The sequence below is a fragment of the Lagopus muta genome, chromosome 6 (assembly GCF_023343835.1).
Source record: "Lagopus muta isolate bLagMut1 chromosome 6, bLagMut1 primary, whole genome shotgun sequence".
NCBI lineage: Eukaryota > Metazoa > Chordata > Aves > Galliformes > Phasianidae > Lagopus > Lagopus muta.
In genome coordinates this window covers 2,808,908-2,821,382 of record NC_064438.1, presented here as the reverse complement: position 1 = coordinate 2,821,382, position 12,475 = coordinate 2,808,908, and the positions used below count along the sequence as shown (strand labels likewise).

General features: G+C 37.4%; 1 protein-coding gene across 3 annotated transcripts in view; it reads right to left on the bottom strand.

Annotated features, from left to right (window-relative positions):
- Positions 1-12,475, bottom strand: part of CCDC34 (coiled-coil domain containing 34) — a 68,311-nt gene that overhangs the window by 39,719 nt on the left and 16,117 nt on the right. The window contains exons 6-7 of one of the 3 annotated variants that reach the window (XM_048948269.1): positions 11,952-12,062; positions 6,727-9,056 (exon numbers count right to left, since the gene is read on the bottom strand). In XM_048948269.1, coding sequence (XP_048804226.1) covers positions 9,046-9,056; positions 11,952-12,062 — 122 coding nt within the window. In that variant the 3' untranslated portion in view covers positions 6,727-9,045. Of the gene's footprint in view, positions 1-6,726; positions 9,057-9,109; positions 12,063-12,475 lie in introns of those variants that run through there. The other 2 variants (XM_048948268.1, XM_048948267.1) reach the window with 2 other exon arrangements.

Genomic DNA, 12,475 nt, shown 5'->3' with positions numbered 1-12,475 from the left:
TTTATTTCAACTCATACAAAGTTTTCTCTCAGTTGCTGGAAAGCACTAGAAAGTGGGTATCTGAGCTATCTAGAAGGATCTGTGAATGACATTCCCTGTGACAGACCAGACTCAACTGAGGTTAGCAAATAAAATTCATTAAAAACTAGGCCAACAGGATAAAGCCCCTTATTAAAAATCGTAATGTGTGAAAAAACGTACCATTACTAAAGCATACACAGAGTATCTACGCATATCATCACCTCACCATTTTAACAACTTACAAGCTTCATTAAGTCTTATATATGTTTCCTCATAAAAATCTTCCAGATTCATCTTGCAACTTGCAGGGTGTTCACTTTTGCAAAGTAAATAAAAATAGAAGCTTTTTTTTTTTTTTTTTTGCTTTCCCTACATGGAGTGATTTTCTTGCAACCTGAGATGCTGCTACAGATCAGATGCAGAACCTATACTATACATTTATCCATGATTCAAGTTGGGCTTGTTCAGCCTGGAGAAGAGAAGGCTGCGGGGTGACCTCATTGCAGCCTATCAATACCTGAAGGGAACCTACACCCAGGAGGGGAGTAAACTCTTCAAAAGGGCTGACAACAGCAGGACTAGGGGAAATGGTTTTAAGTTGAAGGAGGGAAGATTTAGGTTGGATGTTAGGGGGAAGTTCTTTACTAGGAGAGTGGTTAGGCCCTGGAACGGGCTGCCCAGGGAGGTTGTGGATGCCCCGTCCTTGGACGTGTTTAAGGCCAGGTTGGACGGGGTCCTGGGCAACCTGATCTGAATATGTATGTTTGGTGGCCCTGCTAGGCAGGGGGGTTGGAACTACATGATCCTTGGGGTCCCTTCCAACCCGGGTGATTCTGTGATTCTGTGATTCATTTGTGCCCTGCTCCGAGTGATGCTGGACTGAGGACACACAGCCTGCTAGTGACTATCCCACCAGAAACCTGCACAAGCATATATATAAAATACATGTTTTATATTTTTAAAGCCTGTATCTTGCCTTTCTCCATCTTACAGAGCAAATTAAGCTTCTGATTAGACACAGTATATTTAAAACCCAATACACAGGTGCAACTTAAATGTGAGGCTCTGCACTGAAAAACTGCTATGCTGTTTTTGCTTGTTTAGGAATAACTGGAACCCAAGCAAAGAGTAATTTTATCTAGATTGACCAGGACAGTTCTGCACCCAAGAGTGCAAAGAGAATTAGCTGATCATCAGGAAATCAATGGAGGATTGACTTGCAATTCACAACACTGCTTCTTCTGTTTTAATAGTATTTGGAGGGGTTGGGGTTTTTTTTTTTCTTGTTTTTTTTTTGTTTTTTTTTTTTAATTATCATTCAACCCAAGACTGTAATGAAAAAATACCAAGTATAAGTCTTAAAAAAAGAGCTGTGACAGTAGCAAGAACGGCAGATAGTTCATTTTGAGACACAGCTAATGCTGCAGAAGCTGTGTACAAAAATGGCTGAAGGTAAACCTGACCAAGCAGCAGAGACCTACACTGCAGATATCATCATCAGAGACAGTATTCATGTGAAAGAAGAGTGAACTTTTAGAGTGCAATTTGCTTTCCTAGGAGACACATAACTGCATCCTGAGCATACAGTATCTATTCACTGATATAAAAGAACAGTCAGAGAAGTTTACATTGTAGGTTTCTCAAGTTAGGGGAGATGAAACCTAATCCATTCGATTTTTGGTTTTCCTTTCCCTCAACGTATTTGAAATAAACTTGAAGAAAGGTAAACCCAATTTAAAGTGATCAGGAGCTTGTCAAAATTCACTTCCCTTCAGGCATACCAAAAGTTGCTCAGCTAAGGAAAAAAATAGCACTTAAGATGTGTACTTGAAAGTGTACTTGAAAGTACACTGCAATGCAACCAATTCTTCACGTTGCAAATAATGTTTTGTTTAAAATAAAAGACATAGACTCACTACCTTCTCCAGCAACGGGAAAAACTTGTCCTTCCAAAAAGCTGGATTCCAAATTACACCTCAGGCTGCAGGGAGTCAAGGTTTCGTATTTATTTTTGGTGGTTTTTTTTCTTAAAAACTATACAAGAGAAATGGACTGGACTTCACATGCAGAAAAACTGCCATGTTTTCTAATTGATAAGAGAGAGGAAAAAGTGTATAAGCAATCTGTGTTCCAAAGATGTAGATGCTAATTAAGAGCACGGTATCAGATTTATAATCAGTTAGAATTTCCTCTATTGCCAAACATTTTTATTTGATTTTCTGGCAGGCATTTTTTGGCTTTTTAATTCCAGACATTCTTTGATTTTTGTTTACAGAAAGCTTTTAGTTTTTTAGCTTTTGAAAAAAAAAATAAAAATTCATACTGCCAAAGTCAATTTAGCTGCTTACCAGAGCACGACTTTTAAACTCATCATCAAAAACAATACTGTGGCAGTGAAGATGGAAACAAAACTAAACGTGGTGGAAAACATACAGTGATCAGGCTTCTAGACAGCATTTAATTGTATCTGCTTGAGACGGTGTCTCCTATAGCAGCAGATCATCAGTGCAATTAAAAGCAGTCCTGTATATGCTAGCCATTACAAAAAAAAAAAAAGACAATTCTAGTTCTCTCTTCTCATTCAGCTATTCTGTGTAACTGGGCCTACTACACCCTTTTTCATGTGTGCTTTTTCATGGCAACCAAAGTGCTAATTTACGAATGCTGCTAGCTTTCAGATGTTCTAACATTGGCAGGAAGAAGTTACTTTGCTTCTCTTAGATCTAACACAGAGTTGGAGGCAGAGCTAGATGTATAACTCAGGAGGTTTAAATAAAATTCTTTGATTTCATCTTGACAGTGTTCTTACCCACTACGCTGTCTCAGTGTTAATTAAAGAGTTTACTTTGGAACTCCACAAACTGACTGAGCTAGACAAGAATTATGTTTTGAGATCGTGATTAAAAAGCATATGATTATTCATTTTACTTCCTCTTTAAGAAGTCAAAGTGACACTAAAACTTAGCCAGATGTTTTTCATATATATAAGAATACACATGATATATAAGACTCCAAAGAATTGAACTTGAAATCCTTATGCAAATAAAAATAGTTTCATATGTGTTTCTACCCTTTAAAAAGTCCCAAGATAAAAAAGAACAGAAGTATTTCACAGCGTTACAAGGAAGAGGAAAACAAACCAAGCCCTGGATACATTTTGTAGATTTTATCATTAACTTGTGAAGCACGTCTTTTGTTTGCCAGTGATTTTGTCTAGAAAGTTTAGATTACAAGCTCTTATAATAGAGAACCTAGACATAATTTAACATCGAATATGTGCACAATTAAAAGGAAGAAGTAGCACACTATTGCAGTACTCATATCACAATTAAAGCAAAAATACTAATAGTTCTTCCCAGCTAGCCTCTGCATTCATCACACAGGGAAATAACATTTGCAGTGCACAAACAGGACTGGACATCCATGCACTCCTACTCTGCCAACCACCTGTGTGCAGCCAAATCTTAACTGCAGCTAAGGAACAGGGTGGTAAGAATAATTAGCTTTCTGGCATCAATAAAGGAGCTGTATTTTCCTATATAAATAAAGGATAAAAAATAAATAAAGGATAAAAAGTGCAAAATATTGTTCACTCATCACCAAAATTTTGACATAAAATAGTTTGTATTGTTTGCTATAAATAGAATATATGATGATTAAAAGATAGATTTTCCCCTAACCTCCTGACAAAACCAAACCACATTATTTCTAATAGGCAACAATTACTAAGAGTATCAGCGATTTTCATTAATTTCTCCCTTGTACATTCAGGTGAGTGGCCTAGTGACCAAATGAGAATATATTAACTGGAGATGTTCAATCCTTTCTGCTGGAAATATTTCAGTAAGCATACATAAGTAAAAGTTCATGCATCAGAGACTGAAATTCACACATCCTATCTTCCAAGCCAGCAGCTTTAGAATCATTATTACTATTTGTAAGTTATTTTCATTAAAAAAAAATAGCAATAGCTATTTTCAATAGCAATAGCTGAAGGAGGTCAAATGCTGTGAATTTATTAGTAAGGACAATAAACAAATGATAGAACACCATTCAAATGTATAACTAGCCATAAAATAGATAAATATTTTATCTAAGTGTATCAAACATTGGAACAGTTACACAGGATATACTTCAAAAACATCACAGGTTTATGTTTAAATTTGGAGGTGTGATTCTGCTCTTCAATAGTATTAAAAGCCCTAATGTTGAAGCATAATTCTATTTAAACATTCTAATCCTGAAATCTTATACCTTTGAAGCAGTCTCAGAAAAACCCTAACAGTTTTATGCACGAGCAGCACACCCAGACCACCTGAAATAACAAGAAAAAATAGGAAGGTGTTTGCTTTTTTTTCCCCCAAAAGGTTTGCGTTGGAATCCCATGAAACTTGACCAGCACACCCACTGCATTCAGGAGATTACATATAATCTTAGCAATTATCAAAGTCAATCATCTTAACCACAACAGTGAAGCAAAAAAAGATCCACAGTCAGTGTTTAAGAATGGACTATGATTCCCATATCTTCTGTTTCACTAGCAGATTAAACTAGCATCAGAGTTACTTCCCTTGCTGAATTTGTTGGGACTGTATTACTCACTTTCCCTATACAGATTATTTCAGTACCATTAAACCATTACAACTCAGTCATTTTCCAGCCTAATGGGAACAAGAAATAGTGCTAAATTCTGAAAAGCAAGGTGAGGTTGAGATTCACACAAGAAAAATAGGAATTTTCATATTGTTAATGCCAGCTAGGATAGCCTGACACATCATGGGCAAGTGCTAGCTAAATGCTAGCAAATCAGTTCAGCAGCTTTGGCCCTTAATTTAATGCATATCAGACTGCCTAGATTCTATTGACGATGGTTATTAAAGCTGTTGCCATCCAGACTTGGGATCATTTTGATATAACCCTGACAAACCATGGGTAGGGTGGCACAGAAAGAGAGATGGACAAGCATGAGAATTTGTTTGCTCCAATTAGACAACAAGTACACATTTATGCCATATGAAACAAGTAATGCAGCATGGTTACCATACTCTGCCCTTTCACAACTGAAGCCTCACTTGGATTTTTGTTTCCTGGAAGTTACACCTAGTACAGAAGGTTTTTGTAAACCTCACCCATCCTTCTACATTTATCATGGCCTAAATCAATATGCTGTGAGCTGGACCAGACATCCTTACTGAGAGCAAAATCATTTCTGAACAGTGGAAATAAAAGGCAATAGCACATGAATTTCCTAGGATCTGTCCTACATAATTCAACCAGAATTTTCCCAGTGAAGGCTGAAGTGTGGATTTCTCATATTGGCATCTTTGGAGGTCTCTTTGAACAATAGCATAACAGCCATCTTCTTTTATTTAAGGTACTTCGCTACATAGCTTTCAGTAATTTATATAACAGTGGATGCATGTGTGTCAAGTAAAGGGAAAACTGAAGAGGTTTGTTTTCAGCCCGACCATCTTCTTAACTAAAACAGCTTATGGATTTCATGCCTGCACATTCATATGTGTGCAGCACTATAAAACAAAGTTATAGGCTTACAGAGATGTGAAAAGAAAGTCAACTCTGCTCGGTGAAATGTCCTCCTGCCAACCTGCATTCATAGTCCACAGGTTAAGCTCAAGTCTTGCAATGCAGTCCAACATCAAGTGCCTTCTCAAATTCTGAAAATGACAGATCCATAGACCTACAGAAAGGTTGCCACACCAAATTCTCCTTCCTGTTTTCTTTTAAGGGAGTACTGAGGGTTGAGTGCCACAGCTGAGGTACAACAATGTATAGAGAACATCCTGCCCCAGCAACGGTAAAAATATATGAAGAGGAGTGGGGCTCCAGCTACAGAGAAGAAAATTGAGCCTATTTGAACTTTTCATACTGCTGCATTACTTATGATAAACTTGCTGCCTTAATGCCAAAACACATAACCCTACGCTATTTAAACGAATTACCCGTGGAAGTCAAAGACCCATTTTCCACTGAATCCATACACAAAAGCACCCACTAAAACATTTTTCTGGCTGGGTTAATGACTTATCACATTTGGTGCTAGTAACATTAAAATCAATGCAGCTCTGACTTCAGCAGAATAAATCTGTGTAACAATCCATCAAATCCATCACTGAATTTAATCACTGCAAAATTCAGTAGATTTTGCCATGAAGAGCTACAAGTATCTCAATTTTTTTAATCACCAGCTGGCCAATTTTCCATAAATGCGGATTTTACTCTGAATTAAATATTTGCAGCCTCTGCTTGATTCACTAAGTTCACAGAATCACAGAAACACCAAACTTGGAAAAGACCTACAAGATCATCCAGTCCAACCATCCACCTATCACCAGTAGTTCTCACTAAACCACCTCCCTCAACACAACGTCCAAAAGTTAGACCAAGCAAACAATTAAGTTTTTGGATACTACAAAAAAAAAGCTCTTGTAATTTTGCAATATTTTATGCCCATAACTAGCTTTAGAAATTGCTATAACTCATTGTAAAACAAGGGCATAACCTTACATATGAAACAGAATGCACGACAGCTTCAGCCCTGCTTTATCAATGATCTCCTAAGCACCTTTCAAGTTAATCAAGTGTTTATAAGCTTTACTAGATCAGGGTGCTCAGATTTCCTTTTCATTACTGAGTTTAAACAAAGTTCATCGTGTTGCCCAGGGGACAAGAGTCTGGAACACTCACCTTTTGACCACAACCACAAAGCACAGAAGCTTCCATATTTACTCACAAAAATCTCCCTGTGAAAAAGATAACAGGAGCACTGACTGCTCTTGCAACTGGATTCCAAAACAGCAAGTTAAGAAATCAATTTTAGAATTAAACACGACACTTGCAAAGTCATTATTAGAATTTGAAGCATTATCTGGTTAATATGAAACTCCAGCTACCCAGCAGAATTAGTAACAAGAATTCCAACAGCATGTTGGAACTTTTATCATGTCACATTAATGGGACTATTTTCTAAGAACACAATGCTTTCTACAATAATAGTGATCTCTTACTAACCATATTTTTCTCCTCTGTCTGCCTGTGATCCACTTTACTGCCTGTAGACTTTCAGCCCTGAAACATCTCTGGGGATCCACTGTCAATTACTAGGAAGTCACGCTGTTCTATGGAGCACCTACACAGCAATTTTCAAAAAACAGACAAGTCTTGTAGGAGATACAATCCTTCACAGTAAGGCTGAATGTGGTATTCTATTTGTTACTAAGAGACTGAGGTGAGAAACAATTGTGCATCCTAGGACACATAGATTTGGAAGTGGTCAATGAAGTCTTAGAAACAAAAGATCCACAAAAAACGAGTGAATGAAAATAAGGTAAGCTTGAGACTCCTATTATTTCAGTGGCATGCACACCAACATAAAAGATCTGGGGTTGTTTCTAATGAGCAATTATAGATCCTGCAACTTTTACTGTGAAATTTCACAAGTTGAGAAATCCGGGAGAGAATTTAAGAGAATACAGAATGCTGCTTAAAGCTTCAAAGTGTTAAGATCTTATCTTTCTAATGCCTGAGAAAGGGATAAACTAATTACCTGCCACAACAGCACGAACTTACAGCCTTCTGTAATAGACTGATACAGTCTTAAATCAGGGTACAAGGCCAGGACATTTGGCTTTGTGGTTGATAAACTGCTGGAAAAAATCCAAACAATACTTCTCTTCCTTGCTCAGCAAAAACGTTATGTTGACTGAATCAAAGCCAGTATGTACATTCATGAGCTATCTTGCCTTAGCCTTATTTGTAATCTAATTAGGACAGAATAGTATTTATGATGCTATGGATGAGGTACAGCAAGGGTCTCATTTTAAAGTTGGTATTTTGGGCGTTACAAGTCCACTTACAGATCTCTCTCCTGAATGAAACAGCATGCTTTATTTGAAGGCAGGACAAACCTTTCCAGAGAAAAATTGGCGGAGAAAAAATAATACCACCTAAGGATGAGAAAGAAAAAGAACAACAGCTTTAGATGTTTATTAGTATTTTCTAAAATCTCTAAACTAGAATTCCAATAAGTATTCAGCTGAATTATTTTGGCCGAGTCATCTGAAAGAAAACTACCAGGCTTCAGTTATTACTAATATATCCATATTCCTGAACCAAATATGTGTTTAAGATTCTTCTACTTGGGTGAGGACATGAAATCCTGAAGGTCCACTCTCTTTAATTCAGTGTAGAAAGCTCTTTTAAGTAGCTATCTGTTACTATACAAGCCAAAAGAATGCTTGTCAACTATGTGTTACAGCAGAATAGTCAGAGATGCTGTCAAAATCTGTTAACAAAACCTGTTACAAATACTACCAACGCCTATATTCACGATAGGCCATTTTACATCAAATAGATGCTATCGTTAGTTGTTACAGCATTATTTCACTGGTACTGGTGGCCATCTGCTATTTCAGAAAGACTGCCACAGAAGATATTAGCATGACAATGCAGAGCTTCTCTAAATCAGTGTCCTAAGAAATCTTCATCAATTAATCTAAAATTCATTATTTACGTCATGGTAAAATGCTATCTCTTCATCTGAGCACTGATAAACATCAGGTAGCTTACAATATTGCCCAACTTCTTACTCACAAAACTCCACATGGGAAGGTCAGCTCAAAAGACTGACAACTAATACACTCATCCACTGGTTTCATAACCCATTCAGCATAGATGCTTATAGAGAAAGCTAGACAGAGTTCTACATCCTGATGATATTAGAGATTTCTGCAAAGCCCCTATACTCCTAATTTACATAATTATGACACTCCACATATTTTGTGGTGTCCAAATTTCTCTTTTTATAGTCAAGTTAAATAGATACACAGGAGTGCATGAACAATTAAGCTTAATTTTTTGCCTTAGAAAAAGCAACCTGCAGTTTTACATACTTAAGAATATGACAGTAACCTACAAACAAGATTAAGGGAACACTGTAGTAAGTAATGGAAGTGACCTTCTGAGATCTTGCTGCCTTTCTTGATAGCTGCATGAGGAGTCTTTGTTTCACTTAGAGACTAGAAAAAATAGGAAAATAACTTGGTAAATAAATACAGCATAAAAGGACTAATTTCTATTTATACATGTATTTTTAACTGTTTGCCCTATGACAAATACTAGACTGCAGAAACTCATGAACTCTTAGCAGACATTCAACAACTAATATAATGATCACCTATACTGTATATTATATATTCATGAATATTTTACACTTTATTCAGACATTGTGACAGGAAAAAATGAACAGACCCACCACGGACTAAATATCTTAAGAGACAGTCGAAGTGAATCGCATTAGATCAGCCCATGCACCCACAGTACATGCTGAACCAATCTATATATTCATTAACACACGGCATGGTGTTAAAATACAAGCCTATACAGAAGAAGTTAAAGCTCTTAGATACTGGTCTATTGAACAAAGTCCGAGTTTTTACCAGTGGTGAATCAGGCTTACCTGATTCCCATTTTTGTACTATGTCACTGAGAACTAAACATACAGGGCTGCTGGCTGCAGAGCCTCCATCTCCTTCACAATAGAAGCTTTCTCTACGCAAGGATAATTGCACTCTAATCTACAACTCTGACTGCTTGAAGCTTGCCATTTCTCAGAAGAGCATCACGTCCTTACACTATGTGCTAACAGAAGGTTATTATTCTCAGTTACACAGATAACTTTAGGCAGACACCAAGCTCAGAGATCCAGTGAGAAACATTTCTAAGAAATACAAAGGTTCTCATTGTCTATTCAGTTATCAAAATTGGTACGTCATGATCCATGTGCTCTTAAGTACGTTCATAGAATAACAGAATATCCCAAGTGAGAAGGGTTCCGTAAGGATCGTTGAGTCCAACTCCTGCTTCCACACAAGACCACCCAAAAATCAGACTGTATGTCTAAGTGTGCTGCCCAGCTGCTTCATGAATTCTGCCAAGCTCAATGCTACACCCACTTCTCCAAAGAGGCTGTTCCAGCACCCTTATCACTCTCTCAGTGAAGAACCTTTTCCTGATGTCCAACCTAATCCACGCCATTCCCTTGGGTTCTGTTGTAGGTCATCAGAGAGGGGAGATCAGATCCGGCCTCTCCCGAAGAAGCTGTAGGCTATGATGTCTTCCTTCAACCTCCTCTTCTCTGAGCTGAACAAACTAAGGGACTTCAGGCACTCCTAAGTTTGTATGTATAACCAAGGCTGTCCCTTCTCAGCTGAAGAATTGGACCCTTCATGCAGTTGATGATTTCCCAGCTTTCTAATTTGTCTAATTTGACCCATCGGGTCCCTTGAACTTCTATGCATTCAGTTGAAACAGCAAATCACAAACAGTAATCCTTTTCCAGGAAGACAGTGAAATTTAAGAAAATACCACAATGCTCAGACTGGATTGTAGTCATCATTTGTAGTGCCAACTGTCCAATTATGGAGCACTTAAAAGTCAAAGTAAAACTAGGCAAGACTAAATAAAAAAAGCAGTTAGATCTTATAAAAGGATAAGAATGTTATTAGGTACAGCAGGTTAGGGCTTTTTCTTTTTTTCTCCCCCAAAGATGAGGATCAAAACAACAAAGACTGTGACTTCATCAGATTTCACACTCTTTTTGTTTGATTATCAAGTCTATATAACTCCTGCACTTTTTACTTCCCAATTGTTTCATGTATCATAGTTAGAGACTTGGAAGGTGGCATATGAACAATATATTTGAAGAAACAGTGCTCACTCAGCCTCGCAAAGAGAAGGCTCAGTGGAGATTTAATCTATATTCCAACATCTAAAAGACAGCCACAGAGAAGATAATCCCTTCACCACATGGTAACAAGGAGAGAGAATGGACACAGGTTGCTCCAGAGTAACTTGCATCTGCATGTAAGAAGAAGAAATCACCAAGAGAACAACTAAACATCAGGAAAAAGTTGCCCAGAGAAGTGGTGGAGTCTTACTCACTGAAAATTTACAAGATTGAGATTGACAGGACATCTGATAATGCATTTCAAGGCTCTCTTTCAAGAGGGGGCTCGATCAGATGATCTTGGGAGATTTCTTTCAACCTAGACTCCTGTAAACGAGCTTCTCTATGTCAACTGGGTGAGGAAGTCATCCATACCCTCCAGAAGCTCCCTTAGTCGCTTTTTCTCTGCTGTATTGCCCTTCCAGCAGATTTCATGGTGGCCGAAGTCTGTAGCAGATGTCCACAGCAGGATCCACACACCTTGGTCTCCCTTTAATCCTAACTTATAAGGTCTCATCTGGCTAATCATCAGTCCTTAGGTAAAGCTTCATGAGTTGTTGCTGCAGCTCTCTCCTTGTTGGCCCATCCTTTCTGTCCTAAAAGTGAATCCATTGCAGTGCTCCAGCAATGTAAGCTTTCGGAATATACTTCTGTGGTCCCAATGTCATCACTGTTCTGTAGCTGCACAGAGGCCTCAAGTTTCTTGTAATAAAGCCAGTAACTGTTTCAAAGTTTGTTATAATTAGAATTGCTAAAATAACGCAGTTATACTGTTGCCCAAAATCATAATCAACTGCACAAAATAAGCCTTTCAATGACAAAAAAAAAAATGAGGACAGCAACAATCCCGTATGCTTTATTGATATTGAAGTACAGTTCCATTAAAATTGCTAAATGTCACTTTAAAAAAAGAAAAACACATTGAAATCAATACACAAAAGCCCTTAACAATGTGATCAGTCAGTCACCTTCAAATACAAAACCTGGTCACAGCAACAAAAAAAGGAGACAAGTTTGTATGTATAACTTTATACTTATGTTCCAGCTCTCTCAAGCTCATAAGAAAGACTTTGCTTTCTGTGCTGCAACTACTTTCTATGAGAGGATTGTACACAAAGGTTGTTCTTGGGTTTATATATTACTGTAGGTGAAAACTTATGTGACCGACAAGATACAGATCTCTTACTGTTCTTCATGGTAAGAGCACTTTCTTCCTTTGGAGGAGGAATGTGTACTGGTTTCCAAGGAATGGGGTTGCAGTATGCTGGAGCTGGATATGAATTCCCATCAGGACGCCCTAAAATGTTTAGAAAATAAATAACTTAAAGTTATTAAGTAACTTAAGTAAGTTTTAAGTAACTTAAAATTAATATGTACTCAATGGGCTTTATAATGCATACAGTTCTAATAATCACCTAGGGTAAGACAGAACAATGTCTTCAGAGGAATACAGTAAATGCATGTGACAATTCAAATGATTCAAAGTGATACATCTTCCACCCCCTATTACCAATGACTGGTGTATTCCTCATCTGTATTAAAAAAAAAAAAAGCAGGTTGAATTCTATGCAACATTCAAAATGCTCAGTCTTTTGTATGCTTAAAAGATGCATGTGTGTGTGAACTGGCTACATCACATCACTTCAAAGCATTTATAAATATTACTTCCTGTCACCACATATATAAAATAGACATATTTTTTCCATCTTT